General features: G+C 46.5%; 1 protein-coding gene across 3 annotated transcripts in view; it reads left to right on the top strand.

Moving 5' to 3' along the window:
• LOC141264930 (1-aminocyclopropane-1-carboxylate synthase-like protein 1) overlaps positions 1-22943 on the top strand; it is a 93654-nt gene extending 70711 nt beyond the window's left edge. For 2 of the 3 annotated variants that reach the window (XM_073677359.1, XM_073677357.1), the window contains 11 exons: positions 2349-2418; positions 14154-14220; positions 14986-15083; positions 16831-16908; positions 17289-17389; positions 17968-18051; positions 19073-19118; positions 19740-19881; positions 20163-20305; positions 21961-22114; positions 22811-22943. In XM_073677359.1, coding sequence (XP_073533460.1) covers positions 2349-2418; positions 14154-14220; positions 14986-15083; positions 16831-16908; positions 17289-17389; positions 17968-18051; positions 19073-19118; positions 19740-19881; positions 20163-20305; positions 21961-22114; positions 22811-22902 — 1075 coding nt within the window. In that variant the 3' untranslated portion in view covers positions 22903-22943. The remainder of the gene's footprint in view (positions 1-2348; positions 2419-14153; positions 14221-14985; positions 15084-16830; positions 16909-17288; positions 17390-17967; positions 18052-19072; positions 19119-19739; positions 19882-20162; positions 20306-21960; positions 22115-22810) is intronic. The other variant, XM_073677358.1, reaches the window with a different exon arrangement.
• The last annotated feature ends 242 nt before the right edge of the window (positions 22944-23185 follow it).

Here is a 23185-nt window from a genome sequence, read left to right as displayed (position 1 = left end):
AGCAAATTTTGGATTTTTTTTCACCACTTAAATAAAAAAGAACCTATACATGTTTGGTGTCTATGAACTCGTAATGACCTGGAGAATAAGAATGGCAGGTCAGTTTTAGCATTCAGTGAACGTGGTAAAAAAAATAAAAAAAAACATCTGTGGTATTGCAATTTCTTTGCAATTTCACCGCACTTGGAATTTTTTCCCCGTTTTCCAGTACACGATATGGTAAAACTAGTAATGGCATTTAAAAGTACAACTCGTCCCGCAAAAAATAAGCCCTTACATGGCCATATTGCCCAAAAATAAAAACGCTATAGCTCTGGGAACAGAGTTTGGACACACCTTCTCATTTAAAGATTTTTCTGTATTTTCATGACTATGAAAATTGTACATTCACACTGAAGGCATCAAACTATGAATTAACACATGTAGAATTATATACTTAACAAAAAAGTGTGAAACAACTGAAAATATGTCTTATATTCTAGGTTCTTCAAAGTAGCCACCTTTTGCTTTGATGACTGCTTTGCACACTCTTGGCATTCTCTTGATGAGCTTCAAGAGGTAGTCACCGGAAATGGTTTTCACTTCACAGGTGTGCCCTGTCAGGTTTAATAAGTGGGATTTCTTGCCTTATAAATGGGGTTGGGACCATCAGTTGTGTTGTGCAGAAGTCTGGTGGATAGTGGACAGCTGATAGTCCTACTGAATAGACTGTTAGAATTTGTATTATGGCAAGAAAAAAGCAGCTAAGTAAAGAAAAACGAGTGGCCATCATTACTTTAAGAAATGAAGGTCAGTTGGTGTGAAAAATTGGGCAAACTTTGAAAGTGTCCCCAAGTGCAGTTGCAAAAACCATCAAGCGCTACAAAGAAACTTGCTCACATGAGGACCACCCCAGGAAAGGAAGACCAAGAGTCACCTCTGCTTCTGAGGATAAGTTTATCCGAGTCACCAGCCTCAGAAATCGCAGGTTAACAGCAGCTCAGATTAGAGACCAGGTCAATGCCACACAGAGTTCTAGCAGCAGACACATCTCTTCAACAACTGTTAAGAGGAGACTTTGTGCAGCAGGCCTTCATGGTAAAATAGCTGCTAGGAAACCACTGCTAAGAACAGACAACAAGCAGAAGAGACTTGTTTGGGCTAAAGAACACAAGGAATGGACATTAGACCAGTGGAAATCTGTGCTTTGGTCTGATGAGTCCAAATTTGAGATCTTTGGTTCCAACCACCTTGTCTTTGTGCAACGCAGAAACGGTGAACGCATGGACTCTACATGCCTGGTTCCCACCGTAAAGCATGGAGGTGGAGGTGTGATGGTGTGGGGGTGCTTTGCTGGTGACACTGTTGGGGATTTATTCAAAATTGAAGGCATACTGAACCAGCATGGCTACCACAGCATCTTGCAGTGGCATGCTATTCCATCCGGTTTGCGTTTAGTTGGACCATCATTTATTTTTCAACAGGACAATGACCCCAAACACACCTCCAGGCTGTGTAAGGGCTATTTGACCAAGAAGGAGAGTGATGGGGTGCTACGCCAAATGACCTGGCCTCCACAGTCACCAGACCTGAACCCAATCGAGATGGTTTGGGGTGAGCTGGACCGCAGAGTGAAGGCAAAAGGGCCAACAAGTGCTAAGCATCTCTAGGAACTCCTTCAAGATTGTTGGAAGACCATTTCCGGTGACTACCTCTTGAAGCTCATCAAGAGAATGCCAAGAGTGTGCAAAGCAGTCATCAAAGCAAAAGGTGGCTACTTTGAAGAACCTAGAATATAAGACATATTTTCAGTTGTTTCACACTTTTTTGCTAAGTATATAATTCCACATGTGTTAATTCATAGTTTTGATGCCTTCAGTGTGAATGTACAATTTTCATAGTCATAAAAATACAGAAAAATCTTTAAATGAGAAGGTGTGTCCAAACTTTTGGTCTTTACTGTATATACATACATACATGTATACATACTGTATATAATGTATATATATAAATATATATAAATATATATATATATATATATATATATATATATATATATATACATATAAACTCATCTCTACTAACAGAATGTTCCTGTTATGTTTTTCCTTTCTTTTTAAAACAAGCATTTTATGACTCCATATAGGATAGGATTTTTTTTTTTAAAGGATTATACAGCCATTCTAGACTTACTTTTAGAAACTAAGTGCACCATTAGATTTAAGAGGTTTTATTAAAAACATATGTTGTGTGTAATAAGGCTTCATTATTGTGGGATATAATTTTTTTATATATATTTTAGATATTTTTATGACACAGTTCTGGGCGTTTATAGTGACTTGTACCTGTTCTTTTCCTGTGTGTTACAGCCTGCGAGAAGAAGCAGCGCGATTTCTTACAGATTATTGTCATTCTCCGGTCCCATTAAATCCAAATAACGTAAGACATTTCCACCTGTACTTAACAACTGCAGGGCCTTAAATTTATTGTGGCTTTAATTGTAATGGATAATAGGGACTCCAGCCTGGGGTCATAGCGTCCTATGCTGATACCTGCTTAGGTATTTTACAGTACCTCTTTTAAGGCCCCTATTCACATTAGACTAATGTTGGCCAAACCTGGAATTGTCCTACAGTCTAATGTGTATGGGTGCCTCCTGACTCTCTCTTGACAGATAATGTCAGGGGAGAGAAGGATTCGGCACATTGGATTTCTGACAGACAATCCTTTCATTCGCCAGGAGATAAGCCGCCACCGGTACAGTCTGCCAAAACTGATATACTACACAGTGCCAAAAAAATATCGCCACCTAGTTTTCAAAGAGGTTGTCCACTACTTTTACACTGATTGCCTATCCTTATGATAGAACATCATTGTCTTATCAGCTGGGGTCCGACACCAAGGACCCCCACCGATGAGCTGTTATCGGTGTCGGTGGCGGCTGCTGACCGGAAGTACTTGCTTGCAAAGCTGGCTGTGTACAAGTAGACGGCCAGCTCTGCAAGCAAGTACTTCCGGCCGGTGGCTAGCACCGATAACAGCTTGTTAGCGGGGGTGCCAGGTGACAGACCCTGGCCGATCAGACATTGATAACCTATCCTAAGGATAGGCCATCAAATTAAAAGTAGTGGACAACCTCTTCAACTAATATCACAAGAGACCAATAACAACTCATTGCGTGAAGTAATCGAATAAACGTTCTACTAAATGTCTAACTGATAATATTAGGATTTGTGATATTCACAAAGCACAGGCATCAAATAATCTACAGCTCCCTCTTCCAGAATGGCAACTGATGTGACGCGCCCCCTGGGCCGTGGGGTACCCGGTGCCGGGGCTGGTGGATGCTGGGGAATGTCACAGTGGCGTTGACCCGGTCCGTGACCCAGGGCGGTCAATAAAAAGGGGATTTATGGTGTTTATAAAGTTTGTGACGCCACCTGTGGAATGCGGCTAAAGGGAGCCGCCGCTGCGGAGCAGGTCCTCTGAAGCTGGTGGTACTGCAGCAGGGATGGTGTGGCTCTCCACAGGAAAAGCTAGCTCCAGGGCAGTGTAGATGTTGCAGGTTGTGCTGGGCGTTGTAGTGCAGGGGTTGATGGTGCAGCAAGAAACACAGAGACAAGGAAGTGCAGTCCCAGGGTCTTTACTGGTGGTGATTAGACAAGCCGGGACTAGGGTAGTTGGAGGCCTTCCCTTTCCACTAAACTCTTTGGCCCTGCTGCTTGTGCTCGTTTCTGTGCTCACCCATATGGCAGGCAGCTCGGGCCTTGCTAGTGCGTCGCTCCCACGTGGCGGTGCTTGACCCTGCGGTGCTGCGGAGCCTCCGGGTGTCTGATGGGGCCAGGAGACCTGCAGTCTCCTGCCCTCCGGTTTCTGCGGCTGGGCCTTCAGTGCCCCACAGCCTCGGACTCCGGTGTCCGGTTCTTCTGTGCTGATGCTTCTGGGGTGAGCCTCCGCGCAGCTCCAGTCCCCAACTCCTCTCTTCTCGACGTCCTCTCTTCAACTCCTCACACGAAGTCTAACTAACCCCGCCCCCAGATACCAGTTGCCAAGGGGAGGGACTCCCCTTGTTGGTCTGGAGCCAGGACAGTGTTGCATGCTTAGCAAAACCTGATTAGGGGACCCCTCCTTGCTTCTAGGCATGGCATCACCTCTTATGAGGAAGGCAAGCCACTGTGGCAACTGGACCCCTGGGATGCCACATTCCCCCCTAGTTAACTTCAGTACTCCCGGACTGAGGATACTTTTCAAAATTAACAATAACAATTTACATTACTAACAGGGTACAAAGTCAAAAATTACAAAAAACAAACTAGAATTGAAAACAGTCATTGCGGCGCTTAGTCTCTACGCCACAATTCGGGAATTGTCTATTTTCCGGATAACTAAAGTTTGGCTGGTGGGAACTGCATCAACCCACTTTGTGTATCGTTCCTGGGCGTGGTTTCAGGGCACTCTTTCGTTGGGTCTGGTCTTCAGCCACGCCTGCGGTTTATTTTCTAGGCCGATTAGCAACTATTTTCAATTTTGTCCTGACCACACCTAGTCCTGTGGTCCAATTGTCCATAAATTCAACAAATATACTTTTCCAAGACTATTTAACGAGTACAACTATAAACAACATACACTTTAGTTCTCTTATACTTTATACTTAATTTCTCCAGCGAGCAGGGAGCTGACCTTTTGTACTCCTGGTCGATCTACGTAATACGTTAGTTGTCACTGCCCTACCCTGGTCCCTAGTGTCTACCCCTGGTGTGGTGGATTCAGTGTGAATTACACTACGGGTAGTTTGAGGTAACACTGGTAAGCAGGGTAATTTCCTACGAATTCTTTGGCTCACCATGGGTACGACAGGTTCACTGCTAGCAGAGGGTAGATTCTCCTGGTCTGCTGATGATGAAACCTCTGTCTCTGGGGCCGACTGGTCTTCCAGCTGTTTTGGGACTTCTGCAGCTTCCGGTGAGGCCGCTTGGAGAAAGGTAAGGACCGGTACCACAATCGCACTGTTCACCTGCGTCCAAGATAGGGGAAATTCTCCGAGTACTGTTTGGACCACTTCCTCCACTCCTTCAGTGGGCTGAGAGTTGTCATGATCTTCTTCTGTGTGTTTCAACTGTTCAGGACAGATCTTCAAGTGGTCTCTTGAGACTGCCGCTGAAGTTTCCCCTCCATCTTTGCTGATGAGGCACACTTTGATGTTGTCGTAATTCAAGGGTAGGACAGTGCATGGCTCAACCTCCCACTGGTCATCTAACTTGTGGACTCGTCTTTTCCTCTTAAGTACCTGTTCTCCAGGTGAAAAGGGAACTGCAGGTGCGTGCTGATTACAAGTTTTCTCTTGCTTCTGTCTTGCCTGGGACAAACTTCTTTCAACACACTCTTGCACTTTGCGGTATTGTTGCTGCCGCACAGTATCCCAATTCGCATTTGGTGATGTTGTCTCTGGTGTTAAGACTCCCATGTCCAAGTCAATGGGTAGCTTACCAGGTCTTGCTCTCATCAGGTAAGCGGGTGTACAGTTGGTGGAGTTCACTGGGATGTGATTATATAGGTCCACCAAATCTGGTAACTTCTCTGGTCACAGGCTACGTTCTTCAAGGGGCAACGTCTTCAACAGGTCGATTACCACCTGGTTCATCTTTTCGCACAGCCCTTTGGTCTGGGGATGATACGGGATCGTCCTGATTTTCTTGCAGCCGTACAAGTTACAGAATTCCTGGAACACATCTGCTTCAAAGGCTGGGCCTTCGTCGGTAAGCACCCGTTCAGGATACCCGTGCGGGCGACAAAAGTGCTGTTGGAACACTTTGGCTGTCGTCTGAGCCGTCTGGTCTTTCACTGGCACTACTACCAAGAACCGGGAGTAGTGGTCTACTATGGTGAGAGCATAGACATAGCCTGACCTGCTTGGAGCTAGCTTCACGTGGTCCAAGGCTTCCAGTTCAAGTGGTTGTTTGGTGATGATGGGCTGTCACGGTCTTTCCGTCTCAAGTTGCATGGACCACATTCTCGACACCACCTCTTGATTGCCTTCTGTTATGATCTGCAACATAAACTAAGGAAAGATAAGGGAAAGCTGTCCCTACAGTAAGACTAAGCTGAATCCCTACGATGTAGCGGGCTGCCTGTTCCTTGTAAACAGACCCGCCTACGTCCTCGGCTAGTCTGAACGGAGACCTATAGAATTAAGGGAGGGGTCCCTAAAAGAACTAAGGACAGGGACAAAAATGGGACACCTCCTAAACAAAAGTTGTTGCAGAGAAAAAAGGACAAACTGACAAAAAGTACTAAAGGTCCCAGAGGACCAAGAACTGACAGAGATAGGCACCGAAGCACCTGGCTAGAGAGACAGTCAAAACAACACTGAAGTCCAGCAAAGCCAGATGGGCAGAGCTGGAATATATAGGCAGCTGGTCACGTGACCGCAAAACACAAGATAGCAAAAACTAACAGGAGGGTTCTAACACCTTCCTCATGCCAACCCAGTAGAACCGCTCACGTAGCAGTACTTCTAACTTCTTCTACCCGAAGTGTCCTGCTCCATCGTGGTACGCTTCTAAGACCATTGACACATCGCACCTCGGGACTACCACCTGCCAGACCAGTTCATGTGTCCGTGAGTTGATGCTTCTTCGACATAGCTTTCCTTCGTAGATGAACAGTTTGCCCTTTTCCTTCCACAACTGTTGGGCCTCCTGTGGAGCATCTGGATCAGGGTGCGAGTCCGCTTGTGTCAGCAACTCCTTTACTAGGCGGACAGCCGGGTCGCTATCCTGCGTTTCTGTCCATCCACGGTGGGGCAATGGGTTGAATGTGGCCTCTCTGTTGGCAGAGCGCTTGTCCATTACACAGTGGGAGCACTGGGTCACCCCATGACGATGGAAAGCGGGTATCTCTATCTCCTCCAGCTCTTCCGGGTCTTCTCCCCCATCTGGCAAGTTGGGCATCCTGGACAGCGCATCAGCATTTGCATTTTTATGCCCCGCCCGATACTTGATGGTGAATTCATAGTTAGACAGTCGGGCCATCCATCGTTGCTCTAGGGCACCAAGCTTCGCAGTCTCCAGGTGCGTCAGAGGGTTATTATCTGTGAAGACTGTAAATTTGGAGGAGGCGAGATAGTGCTTGAAGCGCTCTGTTACAACCCAGACTATGGCGAGAAACTCCAACTTGAAGGAACTGTAGTTGTCGGGGTTCCTTTCCGTGGGCCGGAGCTTCCTGCTGGCGTAGGCAATCACTCTCTCTCTGCCTTGCTGTACCTGGGACAGCACCGCTCCCAATCCCACGTTGCTGGCATCTATATGAAGTATAAAGGGTAGGCCATAGTCGGGGTAGGCCAGGACTTTGTCTCCGGTCAGAGCCATCTTCAGTCGGGTGAAGGATTCGTCTTCTGGTTTACCGCATTTGAACCGAGGTTTCGGGTTCTTGGCCTTCTTGGACTGGCCTACCAGGAGGTCCTGCATGGGTGCTGCTATCTTGGTGAAACCCTTGATAATCCTCCTGTAGTAGCCTACCAGCCCGAGTAACTGCCGCACTTCCTTGATAGTGGAGGGTCTTGGCCAGTCCTTGATCACGGTGACTTTTTCAGGGTCTGGCGCTACACCTTCGGCGCTTACCACATGACCTAGGTACTGCACCTTGGGCTTCAACAGGTGGCATTTGGACGGCTTTACCTTCAGGCCAAAACCGGATAGGGCTTCGAACACCTCGGCCAGGTGCTCCAGGTGGTCTTCATATGTCTTCGAGTAGACAATTACGTCGTCCAGGTACAGCAGGACAGTTTCGAAGTACTTGTGTCCTAGGCAGCACTCTATTAACCTCTGGAAGGTTCCTGGGGTGTTGCAGAGCCCGAATGGCATGCAGTTGAACTCGCTGAGGCCCATTGGTGTTGTAAACGCGGTCTTTTCTTTGTCCGCCTCTGCCACAGGAACCTGCCAATACCCACTGGTGAGATCCAAAGTGGAGAAATAATTAGCAGATCTTAATGCAGCTAGTGACTCCTCAATCCTGGGTAGTGGGTAGGCGTCCTTATGTGTAATGCGGTTAATCTGCCTGTAGTCAACACACATCCTCATTGTACCATCCTTCTTTCTCACGAGAACTAATGGAGCTGCCCAGGGGCTACAACTATCTCTGATCACCCCAGCCTCCTTCATCTCCCGTAACATTCCTTTGGCACATTGATAGTGAGCTGGAGGTACAGGCCGGTACCTCTCTTTAATGGATGGATGATCTCCTGTGGGGATATGATGTTGGACCCCTTTTACCTGCCCAAAGTCTAATGGGTGTTTACTGAAGACCCGCTCATACTCTTGGACCACCCGGTATACGCCATGCTTTTGGTGCAAAGGGGTGGAGTCAGTGCCCACTTGTAGCTTCTGACACCAATCCTCCATCTGCCCCTTGGAGACATTATCCTCTGCCGGTTTGGATGGAGGCAAGGGTTCCACTGTCTTTTTTGTGTTGTTACTGACAGTAAATAACTTAGCAAGGGTAGCATACCGGGGCAAATGAACCTCTTTCTCCCCACAATTCAGGATGCGTATCGGTATTCTCCCCTTGCGGACATCGACTACCCCCCTGGCTGTCAAGATGGTGGGCCTACTGTCAGAATATACGGGTTCAACCAGGGCCTGATAATCTTGACCCCTGAGACCAATTGCTGCCCGACACCATATTAACATTTCGCTCCTAGGGGGCATTGCAATGGGGAACGGATCACTCATCCTCACACTGCCAATTTCCCCTCCAGACAGCTCTACCTGTTGTCTTTTCATCAGGGCTCTGATTTCTCTCTGCAGAACCCGCTGCTGACTGGAACTGGCAGTCTCTGCGACCTGCTGCAACAAAAGAATAATTTCTCCAAGACAATTTTCTATCACATTAGTGCCTAAGGTTATCATGGGATGACTTTCTCGGCGATCAATATCAACAATAATCATTCCTTGTGATGGCAATTCTAAGGTTATCATGGGATGACTTTCTCGGCGATCAATATCAACAATAATCATTCCTTGTGATGGCAATTCTACTTTGCCAACTTTTATGGTCACCTCTTTATACCCCACCTGAGGCAAGGGCTGACCATTGCTGGCATAGATGTTCATCTGGACTGTGGGTAATGTCTGAGTCAGTCCAGTATTGTTTATAAAGGATATATGGCATCGTTGTCACCTGGGACCCAGTGTCCAGCAACGCGTTCATTGGGATGCCATCAAGCACGACGGGTAGGACCGGTCGTCCTCCCACGTACTTGTCTCGCCAGCTTTGTGGGCCTGGTCGTCTTACTCCTGGGGGTTGACCCTCTGCCCCAGGTGTTGCTCGTTTAAATTGCAGAATCTTGCGTAGTGTCCCGCCTTTTGACAGCGGCGGCAGATGGGCTGTCCGTCTTGGTTGTAGCGATCGCTGTTCCTCCCTCTGATCGGTGGAATTCTTCTCTGTCGTCGCCACGGGACATCATCTGGACTGAAAGCCTGCTGGATCTTTTCCTTCAGAGACACTTGCATGGCCTGCACGGTTTTGGTTAGTGTAGCCACACTTTTGGTCAGCTCTTGGACCTGAAGGCGCAGGTCTGCAGATGGATCATTATCTAGGGTCTGCGCGTCAGCCTCCACAGGTGCCGGGGAAAAAGACGCCACCTCCTGGTGGTAGGTGATAGCTGGGCGCCGGTGGGATGCAGTGCCTCCTGGTGTTGATTCCCGCAGCACCCGGATGGCTCTGTCTTTAAATTGCGCAAAGTCCAGATCAGGGTTTTGCAGTCATAATGCGCAGCTGTGTCCTGTGAGCGCTGGACAGGAGCCCCTCAATAAACTGCTCAGTCAGCAATCTGTCCTCATCATGCACACTGTAAGGGTCTACCTGTTTGATGGCCCGCAGCGCCTCCTGCAGGTTTAGAGCATAGTCCCGTACACTGTCCTGCACCCTTTGTTTGCACCTGTAAAACTTCATTTTAATTTCTGCTGCGGTGCTTGTGTCAAAGGTATCCTTTAACCGGGCCAGTATTTCTTTTACAGTGCTTTTGTCTCTGCCTGGCCAGGACTTCACCTCTCTCTGGGCTGCACCGATTAGCTGGCCTATGAGGATGCTGACTTTTTACTCCTCAGACAGGGGGTATACTTTACACAAACTGCGCAGTCTCTCCTCAAAGTCGTTCAGGGTGTGCGACTCCCCTGAGTACTGGGGCAACCACGCCGCCCCTGGTATATATGGCATTGATAACGGCATCACAGTGGCAGCGGCCGCGTCTGTGGCTGAACCCTCCTCCATGTTGGGCATCTTCCTCCCCACTAGTGAACCTCAGCCTGGTCCTGGGCATCTGCTGACGTACCAGTATGCTGCTCTGCAGGCGGAGGGATCTCTTACCCGGCGGTTCCGGATCGGGGCTTCTTTCTTCCCCCTCGGCGGGCGGCAAACCACGTGATAACACAGTTCAATAAAGTTTATGGCACACAGGACCTGGTTATACCGGGCTTCGTGAATCCTGTTCGTGACGCCAAGTTGACGCGCCCCCTGGGCCATGGGGTACCCGGTGCCGGGCCGGTGGATGCTGGGAAATGTCACAGTGGCGGTGACCCGGTCCGTGACCCAGGGCGATCAATAGAAAGGGGATTTATGGTGTTTATAAAGTTCGTGACACCACCTGTGGAATGCGGCTAAAGGGAGCCGCAGCTGCGGAGCAGTCCTCTGAAGCTGGTGGTACTGCAGCAGGGATGGTGTGGCTCTCCACAGGAAGAGCTTAGCTCCAGGGCAGTGTAGATGTTGTGTGGCGCCCTGCTGCACACTGGTGCCACAGATCCCAGAAGGGTGCATGGATGGATTTCTCCACAAGAGGCCCTCACACATTCACACACCTCCACCCTACCACCTCAGACCAGCAGAGGGAGCCCTGTTAGGGACATATATAGGGAGGGTGTAGCCAGGCAGCTCAGTTTGTGTCTAGTGTTGAGTTCCTACTCAGACACAGAGAGGGACACAGCTCAGAGTTGAGCAGAGAGCGTGCTGACGCTCAGAGAGCAGCGAAGAGGCAGCACGCTGGCTGCCGAGATTAGGCGAGCCAAGGCCTACAGCACAAGTGAAGGCCTAGTGAGGGCCCTGAGTGTGGCCGAAGGCAAGAGGAGAAGGAAGAAGTAGTGAGGGGGCAGAGGAGCATACCAGGCTCACCCCGAGATATATACCGGACACCGGGTCCGCGCCTCCAGGGACCCTTAATGCCCAATAGGAACCACCGAAACCCCTGGAGAACTACAGGTCCCAGGTTTACCAAATGCTGATTGCAGTACCAGGGCTAGGAGTCACGGAGGCCCCAGCATCCAAGGAGAGTGATCTCCAAAGAGAAGGCCCTACCACCAGGTCAGCAGGTGCAAGGAGAGACAGTAACCAAGCTAGTTCCAGGCAGGCCAGAAGCTTAGAGAAGAAAGTCACAGATCAGGAGGCCCTATACCAGCTCACTGGGGAGACTCCAAAAGTGCGCCCTTCGCCTGGAGTACCCTGGACCGTGCCTGCAGCATCACCAGTAAAGGTACTGAAGCTTACCCCCGTGTGAGTGTCCGTCTTTCCTCCGTGACCGTCCTGCCGTCTCTCCCCTGCACCACCATCCATTACAACCCACGCTGCCCTGGAGCTAGCTCTACCTGTGGAGAGCCACACCATCCCTGCTGCCGTATCACCAGCTCCAGAGGACTGCTCCGCAGCGGCGGCTCCCCTTAGCCGCATTCCATAGGTGGCGTCACGAACACTTATAATCCCCTATAAATATTCTCCCCTTTTTACTCACCGCCCTGGGTCACGGACCGGGCCAGCCACCATGATATCCCCCAAGCAACCAGGGGCCCGGCTGCCGAGAACTCCACGGTCCAGGGGCGCGTCAGTTGCAGGTTGTGCTGGGCGTCGTAGTGCAGGGGTTGATGGCGCAGCAAGAAACACAGAGACAAGGAAATGCAGTCCCAGGGTCTTTACTGGTGGTGATTAGACAAGCCAAGACTAGGGTACTGGCTAGAAGTGGAAGTCCGGGCACCCTGGAAGCAAGTAAAGAATCCTCCTTTTCAGGTGAAGTTGGAGGCCTTCCCTTTCCACTAAACTCTTTAGCCCTGCTGCTTGTAGCTGTGCGGTGGCCCTCGTCCCTGATTGTAACGTTTCTGTGCTCACCCGTATGGCAGGCAGCTCGGGCCTTGCTAGTGCGTCGCTCCCACATGGTGGTGCTGGACCCTGCAGTGCTGCTGAGCCTCCGGGCGTCTGATGGGGCCAAGAGACCTGCAGTCTCCTGCCCTCCGGTTTCTGCGGCTGGGCCTTCAGTGCCCCACAGCCTCAGACTCTGGTTCTTCTGTGCTGATGCTTCTGGGGTGAGCTGCCGTGCAGATCCAGTCCCCAGCTCCTCTCTTCTCGACGTCCTCTCTTCAACTCCTCACACTAAGGCTAACTAACCCCGCCCCCAGATCCCAGTTGCCAAGGGAGGGACTCCCCTTGCTGGTCTGGAGCCAGGGCAGTGTTGCATGCTTAGCAAAACCTGATTAGGGGACCTCTGCTTGCTTCCAGGCATGGCATTGTGACGCTCGCAGCCCTGCCCTGGGAAGATGAGGGGTACTCGGAGCCGGGTCAGATGTTGAAGTGATGCAGTCGTGGCCTAGACCCGTTCCGTGCCCAGGGCCGTCACATTAAAAAGGATGTAAGGGCTTTCAGGGTTGAGTGGTATTTATCGACTACGCCACCTGTGGTGTCTGGTGATGGCCACCAGCGCTGCTAGCAGTCCTCTGAGGCTGGATGTAGTGGCAGCAGGCGATGTTATAACTCCCCACAGGCAGAGCTGGGCCTCAGGGCAGATGTAACAGGAGGATGGGGAGAGTAGTCCTGGGTCACTCAGGTGCGGTGTGGTGCAGCGCAGAAATAAAGGAACCATAGGCCATAGGGATAGTCTTCCAGGTCTTTTACTCACAGTTCTTTTAAGCAGCGGCAAGGCTTCTCCCTGCTCCTCACGGTTCACTGCGGCCACCAGGGATGAGGGCTCAGCGCACCCAAGGAATTCAGGTACTTCGATCAGGACCCTCTGAGTGTTCCTAACAGTCCCCTTTGAACCTCTCCTGTGTGTGTGCGTGCAAAGGCTGGGTCTCCCTCTGGACTATGCACAGATATAGGGTAAGGCGGCAATTCCGTTCCGCCCGTCACCCGACGGGATCCACTGTAGCCTACCGGGCTTCTCTGACAGAGACGTGAAGTGGCAAAGTCAGATGTCGGGGGCCGGTACCCCTCTTGCAGCAGGAGTCCCTCTGGCAGGGCCAGAATGGACAGTACAGGTGGCGTACGCCGCTCCGTCCGTGCTCCCTGGGATCCTTTTGCTTGTGGAGCTGTCACTATAGCTCCCGACCTTCTTAAGCAAGGGAACTTGACCAGGATAGAGACACTGTTAACTCCTTCCTGCTCCTCGTGTCAAGGTCAGAGCACGAGGACCGTGCATCTTCAGCACACTGCAGGCTCCTACACAAGGCCACTGTCAGCTGCAAAGACCACAATCAAAGAACCTTGTGCTTAAGATGGCTGGCTATTATATATGAAACTATGTGTGCAAACTAAAAGTGTGTTCTACCCTTCACCCACTACATGGTTCCCCTAACTTTTGGTTCCCCTCACTTGTGATCCTGCTGAGGCAGCACTATGGTGCATACTTGCCTCCCATAGGTCAGGAGTGTGTAGTGTTGAATGTAGATTCAGGGTCCTGACCAGTGCACCTTCCCTACCTGGGTGAGGAGACACTACACCTGCTGACAGGCTGCAGAATCCCCCCTTGTGGCGACCGAACCCTCAGGGGCGCCACAGCATCACCTCTTGTGAGGGAGGCAATGCCACTGTGGCAACCGGACCCCGGGGGTGCTACAGATGCGCCAGATGCAACCGGCCGCCAGTCCAGACCAGCCCCCGCCGGGTAGTAGCTTTTAGTTTTTTCCTCTGGTGGTGGTTCTCCAGGATGGGGCCCAAGGGTTTTTCGATCGTAGATTTCAAGGGCATAGCTTTATTATGATCATAGTTGATCCATCCTCTGAGACCCCCACCGATCCTGGGGTGGAAGAGGCCACAGTACTGATTTAACTCCACGTGTGACCCCTTTAATAGTGAAGTAACGTATCTTTGGGTTTCTTATATTAATATAGTTGTATATGGTAACATTTTACTCCTTTATATAGATAATCATCATGAACGGGTGCTGCTCCATCCTGTGCGCTCTCTCCTCTGTCATTTGTAATCCAGGAGGTTAGTAAAAACAAACTCCAGAAATATAGTCTTGTATAGGGATTCCTCATTATAATAATTTACTATGTAGTAATAATTAGTAATGATACGACCAGAAAGGAACAGTTACCACGATATCCAACCAGTGCAAGCTTGTCATAGACTGCAATATATTCAGTAACAGTTGGGGCTACATACTGTATATACTTATTATATAGGTCTACGCCGTAAACTGGAAAGACTTGGTTGTCCTCCACTCCTCTCAGCTGAAGTGATTTATTTTTGTGTCTCACCTAATTATTTTATTGCATATCCCAGCCAATCATTTTCTCTCATTTTCCCACTCAAATAACTCGACCAATCAGCTAGTCGGGTTATTTTTCCCTCCAATAAGCTGAAACTTCTGTTACTGGGCAGATTAGCTTAGTTCAACATATATAACACCAAAGAAACCCTTAGTTATATTACATATTTCTTTCGATCTATTTACAGGGTACTGTGCAAAAGTTTTAGGCAGGTGTTAGAAGTGTTATTGAACAGTAGATGGGTGTATCTGGATCCCACTAATTGCTGCGAGTTCTGAGTTGATGGCACTGCTGGACATCTTCCAATTTAGAAAGGCAGTAATCATGATGTTTCATCTGTTGCACTAAGTTTCCTTGGCCGGCCACTGTGTCTACAGTCATCAACGTAGCCCATTTCTTGGTGCTTCCTCAATGGAGCTTGAACAGCACATCTTGAACAGCATGTCCTGACCCTTCCTCCACACATTACTGTCTTTTCCAGATGGATTCCTGACTCCTACGCCCTACTATTCCGGGATTGCCTTATACACTGGAGCATATTCTGGCCTACAGCCTGTGTACGTCCACTTGAACAGCCAGGTCTGATGTTCTATTACATATACCGATCATTGCTATTTAGACTCATGGAACTTGCACCCTCAAGATTGTTTAGGGGCTGGATGCCACAATTAAACAATAACGGCATATCCTACAAAATGTCGCAGAGTGCATCTTCTTACAGTCACCACTGTACTTACGAGAGCTTCAATCAGCAAGATATCTTGTGTTAACAGTATTTACTTCATACTGGATAAACATGAGATACAATTCAGTGTCACACAGTCCGTGTGCTGCTGGCATAACACATTCAGGAAAAAAAAACAGGAAGTAAGAACAACCAACAATTGAGAGCTTCCCTCCCCACATTACAGCAAGCATATAACTTTACACACTATCGCCATCTGCTGTCTGGTTAGTATAAAGTCCTCCTTTCACTTATAATAAGTCCTAATCTGTTGCATATGCCAATACAAAATCCCCTTTAAAGTCAGTGTCTACTATTAACATTTTTTGTGATACATGCTTCTAAATATTTAGCACAGACATAGCTAAATGTAAAATTCTGACTACCTGAAGCCACCACTAGAGGGAGCTTAGCATCTCACTGCACATTGTTTATACATTAAAGCTCCCTCTAGTGGTGACTAAAGACTGTCAGAATTTTATTACTGAATTCTTTATAGTTACCATTATCTGTGCTGGCAATTTAGAGACACCTTCTTGCTACCCAGAACCATCTCATCCCCCATGGAAATGCCAATTTGCGGGCAGGGTTTGTTTAAATACTGTTTTTTTCAGTCTCAGACATTGCAAATTCAGCTCATAATTTAGTGCCACAGGCTTTCCCATTGACTTCAAGCCATAGGCTTCCCCATTGACTTTGAGCCATAGGCTTCCCCATTGACTTTTTCCCCATTGACTTTGAGCCATAGGCTTCCCCATTGACTTTGAGCCATAGACTTCCTCACTGACTTTGAGCCATAGGCTTCCCCAGTGATTTTGAGCCATAGGCTTCCCCATTGACTTTGAGCCATAGGTTTCCGCATTGACTTTGAGCCATAAGCTTCCCCATTGACGTCGAGCCATAGGCTTCCCCATTGACTTCGAGCCATAGGATTCCCCATTGACTTTGAGCCATAGGCTTCCCTATTGACTTCGAGCCATAGGCTTCCCCATTGACTTCGAGCCATAGGCTTCCCCATTGACTTCGAGCCATAGGCTTCCCTATTGACTTTGAGCCATAGGCTTCACCAATGACTTTGAGCCATAGGCTTCCCCATTGACTTTGAGCCATAGGCTTCCCCATTGACTTTGAGCCATAGGCTTCCCTATTGACTTTGAGCCATAGGCTTCCCTATTGACTTTGAGCCATAGGCTTCACCAATGACTTTGAGCCATAGGCTTCACCATTGACTTTGAGCCATAGGCTTCCCCATTGACTTTGAGCCTTTGAGCTATAGGCGTCCCCATTGACTTTGAGCTATAGGTGTCCCCATTGACTTTGAGCCGCAGGCTTCCCCATTGACTTTGAGCTATAGGCGTCCCCATTGACTTTGAGCTATAGGCTTCCCCATTGACTTTGAGCCATGGGCACCCCCATTGACTTTGAGCCATGGGCACCCCCATTGACTTTGAGCCATAGGCTTCCCTATTTTTACTGCTTCTGTTTCCACAACCAAGTGGTACATTGGTGCCTGTATAATAGATTTATATTGGGGTCACTTGACTTTCATCCTCTGCTGCCTCCACCCAAATAAGATAAATACTATTATATTTTCTCTTAAAGGTTACAGAAGATCACAGTCTTCCATTCTCGTTAACGATACAGAGGTTAGAAGAAGGGATGGAGAAAGCAAGACAACAGGTAACATTTTAAGTTAAAGGTGTATTTCCAAAATTATAAATTAACCCTAATCCATAGGATAGGGGACACCTTATTGAGCGCTGGGGTCTGACCGTTAGGACCCCAAAAAAAGGGCTTTAAATAATAAAAAAGGCTTTACAGAGCCCCATCTTAAACTGAACGGAGATGCCCATGCTTGACCTTTGCTCCATTCAGTATCTATGGAGCTGACGGAAATATTTGAGCAAAGCCATAGAATCGGAATGATCACATTTTTGGTATGTAATATGGCAAAGATGGCAAAGATGTAACTTTGAGGACCCTGAGTCCAAATCTGTGACATCTATGTCCCTTTAGTATGAATAAAATTGTGCTTTATATTTATTTTTATTTTTTTTCAGGGCATCAGAGTCAAAGTATTAATCCTAATAAATCCCCAAAATCCTTTAGGAGAAGTCTACTCTCCCTATTTACTGAAGGAATGTCTTGAGTTTGCCAGCAGGTAAGAGCCATATGGTTGGAGGTTGCACCTTGCCTGGGACATGCATGCTGCAGCACAAAAAATCCAAGATGCCCAATGCCTTTTGAAGAATATCGAACGTTCATCTGCCGAAACGATCATTCGTTTATTTCACCGATCTGATACTGGCCACCTCGGGCGACTTTTATCTTATAGCCTGCATGGAAATTTGGAATGATCTATATATCTACAGCTTCAGATGGATGTGACTTGTGACGCCTGGACTGTTCATCAGGAGGACATGTAACCTCCAAAACTACGACCTTCAGACACGATGGTGGACATGACTTGGACTACAGTAATGATTAATAATGGTTAGAGGTGTCATGGAGGCCAAAATGTAAATGAGTAAGAGCGCCACCTTATGTACAGAAGTGGTTCTTCACCTTTTTGTGTTTTGCTGTAAACCAAAAGTGCCACCAACTTGCAAGATATTTTTCTGTTATCAAATATTGGGCAAAACGTAACCATATCGTATAAAGGCACAAAACTGGTGCAGAGATGGAGAATTTAGTAAAAGTTTTATCCATTTACACACTTTTATTCCTACTTGTCTCTAGGTACAGCTTGCACGTGATTTTGGATGAAATATACATGCTGTCAGTAATGAACAACGACTTTACCAGTGTGCTATCCTTCCAAGAGTAAGTAATAAGCTGGAGTATATCTGAACGTTCTTCTGTTGGAGATGGTAATTATTTGCCCAAAAATAATATAAATATATAATACAGACATCAAAGTGGAAGCGGAAACGGGAAAAATGGAGAAGCGTGTGGCTCGGAGTGGCTTTGACTAGGGCTAAATTGTGATGTCTACTAGGTTAAGAGGATCTCCAAGTTGGCAGGTCTTGTGTCGTGTTCCCTGTATGCAATGGTTAAAACTTACCTAAAGTGATCAAAGGAAGGACAACCGGTGAACTGGTGACATGGTCATGGCCATCCATGGTTCATTTATATATGGTTGATGACAGAAAGGTTCTTCCGCTAATGTTTCGGTGCCAGATATCACAGGACACCTTCGAAGGTCTTGTAGAGTCCATGCCTGAAAGGTACAGAGCTGTTTTGACTGAATGAAGGAGACCTTCACAATATAGATCTAATGTTCTGAGTATTCAGTATATGTATCATGCTCCTTTTAAAGCTGCTTTCAACTGCTGCTCAAAATATCCTTACAATACATTCTTCAGAGTATGGAACTTTCCCTGTCTGAGCCTCTCTGTTCTGACCACTGTGTTCAGACAGGGAAATTCCCATACTTTTGATGAATATAGTGTATCGATTTTGCTGAGCAGCAGTTGAAAGCAGCTTGTAAAGGAGCATACACTGGATATTGAAACAGCACTTTTAGCATAATGTTTTGGCGAGAACAATGCAAAATAAGGTAATGAAGGATATTACAAATCTTCATAACTAAACCTAAAAATAAACTAGTTACAATTTCTCGAATTGTTCTTCAGGACAGATATTACAAAACAAATCAACCTAACAGTCAACCAGCCCCAACCCACTGCTCAAACGTTACGACAAGACTATCTTAAAAGGATATATGGACTGGAAACCGTCCCTTTTTTGTCTCCAAAAGTCAGAGACAAATCCAGAGTCTTTAAATCTTATAGTTATTAATACCATTGCTATTATTTGTTTATTTTTTTTTTTATGTATTTAGTCTTCCTGATCCTAAGAGAAGGCACTTCATATGGGGACTCAGTAAGGTAAGGTCTGAACCCTCCACAAAGTAAAAGATCCTTTTATTTGTATGTTCTTTTAAAAGATATGGACATTTTTTTTTAAATTAATGTATTTTAGGCAAAAAAATAATTTAGCAATTTTTATCAAAAATATTGCAACCTCTGGCTTTTACAGGCTCTTTTGATTCTTCGCACATTACTGGCTGCTGAATGAGGTAACTGAGGATCAGTCAGTTAGCTTTTTCTGAAGGGGGTTTGTAACTGTTATATCTGTCTTTTCTGAGCTCCCGATTGACAACATCAAAGCTCAGTGCAATTTTCATGTGGCCTATGGTCATAACTCGGCACAGAGGAGCTCAGAAAAACACTCTCAAAGCTCACTGTTGGATTTCCAGTTAAATCATTCTGCAGCCAGCAATGTGCAGAGAATCATAGAGCCTGTAAAAGTCAAACCGTGCAAAATTTTTAAGGAAACCCAATTGCAAAAATTATTTCTAGGCCAAAATGCATGCATTTAGGTAAAAAAAATACTGTTAGGTGTCCATATCCTTTAAGAGCTTATTCACACGTTGCAGTCATGTTTTACCTAGATATGTCAGACAAAAGAAATATCTGTGGGGTTTTGTGTTTCTGATTAATTTGTAGGATTTTGGAATGAATGGCCTCCGAGTCGGGATGCTGTATACTGAAAATAAGCACGTAGTACATCCCATGAGTCGGCTGGCAAATTTCCACCAATGTTCAGGAACTACCCAATACATGGTCTATCAGCTACTCCGGGACAGAGGTTAGTCATTTAATTTTGCAATCTGATCTCCATCACAATACTTATATTTCTTAGAAAATGACAATTCTAGAACTTTTTTTTTTTTTTAGTCCCTCTGTTGTTCCTCCTGGAAATGTTTCAATAATTTGACAACTGGATGTTGTTATCCCATTGTCCACACATAATCTGTCACTATCAGCACTGATTGGACACCCCCTATGGTGTCGGACCCCCACCAATCCTAAAGATATATCATCAATATAAATATAGTGACGACCCCTTAATCATCATTTACTTTACAGACTGGTTGGACAATGTGTTTTTTCCTACCAATAAAGAACTTCTTAGAGAATCTCAGACGGCGATGGTTACTGGGCTAGAGGAACTTAAAATACCGGTCCTCCACCGCTCCACGGGGATGTATGTCTGGGCCGATTTCAGGAAGGTATGTCCATCAGAATCAGCGCTATGAACATGATATCTACTGGTAGTAACAAGCTGCAAGATGTTTGTGATAAAAGGGTTTGTCTCACATACTGGACACAGCCCAACCTGAAGCTCTGATCACCGGTAAATCTATGGCAGCCAGGAAAAATGTAACCGATGCTTCCAACTAAATCACCATCCATACGTGTAATACATGGGCAAGTGGGCCTGAGAATGCCTTGTGCCACGCAACCTGGGTAATACATGGGCACTATTTGCATTTGGTCTAGAAATGTTTTATTGTTTATTAGTCTGGGCCAAATGCATAAAACTGTGCACATCCCTGCCTCATGTACTCCCTCCCTATACGTATTCAGTTCTCTGCACTGCCTCCAGTCCACTTTTTTACTTTTCTCTTTTCTTCATTCCTTTTATTTTTACATTTTTCTTCCTTAATTGTATTTTTCTCTTTCTTCTTTCCTTTCTTCCCCCTCTGAACTCATCATAATTCTTCCAGACCTCCTTACCCTTCTTTCCTTTTCGTACTTCTCCCCATTCTTCCATGCCTCCCTTCGTTCCTTCCTCTTTTGTACTTCTCCCCATTCTTTTCTTTTGTTACCTTCCTTTTTTAGCTCCTTTCTTACCCTTCCTTTTTCCTTCCACTCTGTAGTTACTTCCTTCCCTACCTCCCCTAATTCTTTCTACCTTCTTTCCTTTCCCCATTCTTCCCTTTCCTTCTTTACTTTCATTAATCTCTTTACTTCCTTTCTTTCATCCCATTCCTTCCAGTGGAGCTCCTTCTCCAGCTGACTTTCACCTTTCTCATCTCTTCCTTCCTTTTTTCTTCTTTTGTACTTCTCATCAGTCTTACATTCCTTCTCTCTTTTTTCCCTTCCTTCCTCCCTCCTTCCTTCCTTACCTTTTGCATTCCTCCCATTCTTCCATACCTCCTTACTTTCTTCTCCTCCTTCTTTTCTTCCTTCTCTCCGTCCCCTTTTGTACTAATTCCCATTCTTTCATACATCCTTACTTTCCTTCCTTCTTTCCTCTTTTTTACATTTACCCATTCTTCTCTTTTCTGTTGCCTTCCTTCTTTTTTTCTTTCCTTCCTTATCTTTCCTTTTTTTTCTTACCACTTCCTTCCCCCATTCTTCCCTTTCCTTCTGTACTTTCATTAATCTCGATTAATCTCTTAACTTCCTTTTTTTCATCCTATTCCTTCTGGTGAATTCTTCTCTCCTTCTCCAGCTGACTCCAGCTACAGCTCACATTTTCTCTTATCTTCCTTTATTCCTTTCTTCCTTCCCTTTTGTACTCCTCCCCATTCTTACATACCTCCTTACCTTACTTCCCTCTTGTTTTCCTTCCTTCCTTCCCTCCTTCCCCTTTTGTACTTCTCCTCATTCTTTATGGCTAGCTTTCTTTTTTTTTCTTTACTTTCTTCCCATTCCTTTGTTTCTTCCCTTGTTTCCTTTTACCCCGTTCCTTACTTCCTTCCCTAGTTAATTCCCTGCCTTCTCTTCTCTTCTTTCTTTCTTTCCTTCCTTCATTCCATGCTTTCATTAATCTCTTTCCTTCCCTTCTTCCCTTCCTTCCGGTGGATTCTTCTCTCCAGCTCATTTTCACATTTTCTCATGCGCTTTCTACTTTTGTTGTCTTTATTCATAAATGTAGTTCCTGACGTCGCAGACATTTGAAGCAGAGATGGATTTATGGAAACGGTTCATTGCTGAGAAACTTTGCATAGCGCCGGGTAAAGCCTTTGTATGCAGTGAGCCCGGCTGGTTTCGTCTGACAACCTGCATCCCAAGTGATATCTTACAAGTCTGTAAGTGAATCTCCTTGTGAACAGGCGGCTAATCACATCTCCTGGGCTTTCCTTCTACTTGGGATATTCATGCAATGGGACTTGCCTCCGTAGTGTGACCTTCGCCTCCATAGTGTGGCCTTCTCCTCTGTAGTGTGGCCTTCTCCTCCGTAGTGTGGCCTTCTCCTCCGTACTGTGACCTTCTCCTTCATAGTGTGGCCTTCTTCTCCGTACTGTGACCTTCTCCATAGTGTGGCCTTCTCCTCCGTACTGTGACCTTCTCCTCCATAGTGTGGCCTTCACCTCCGTAGTGTGGCCTTCTCCTCCGTAGTGTGGCCTTCTCCTCCGTAGTGTGGCCTCCTCCCCATGTAGATGATAGACAGATTGCACAGTTCTTCCACTTGTCATACAGAATGGAGCCACTGTCAAATGGCATCCGTTCTATTTCCTTTATAATCCCAGTTATATATGGGAAAGAGCTAGAACGAGAAGAGGGAGAGACGGTAGCCAGCGAGAAAGATGGTAAGTGACCATGAGATCTGCTTGGACACCGGGCAGGTTGGTCACTTTGTCTTTACAATCTTGGGCGCAGAAAGATTGTAGAGGCCCTAAAAAGACCCCATATGTAGAAAAAAATGTCTCTGTGCCATACTTTTATTATTAGGAATGTAAAATGCGGGATTGATTGCTAATAATTCTATTTTACTTTTTTTCTAGTTTTAGAAAGATTAAAAAAAGTTTTACAGTGTGGACCACAATCAAATCACTCAAGTATTTCCCAAAAAATGAATGCAAGCGACATTTATTAACTGTAGCATAATTTTGATTTCAATAAAGAAATTCAATTTTTGTTGCTGTTTATATTTTACGTATGATATTACATTGATCAAACCCAATATTTGCCCAATGTGAATTTTTAGCTACCAATAGTTCCAAATACATTGGGACTGTCTCAATTTTTTGAAAACAATCCTGGGATATTCAGGCCAATTTATGGAGGTTGAAGGGGGACGGTGGACTATGTAAACACTATACGATGTGAAGTGGGCGGCTGCGGGTGTTCTAGGAACGTTGATGGGGAATTTACACATC

This window comes from Phyllobates terribilis, unplaced genomic scaffold, assembly GCF_046119375.1.
Source record: "Phyllobates terribilis strain yellow unplaced genomic scaffold, ASM4611937v1 Scaffold_4__5_contigs__length_816908805, whole genome shotgun sequence".
NCBI classification, from domain to species: Eukaryota; Metazoa; Chordata; class Amphibia; order Anura; family Dendrobatidae; genus Phyllobates; species Phyllobates terribilis.
Note: the sequence above shows the minus strand (reverse complement) of the source record. Positions and strands in the feature narration are given on the sequence as shown.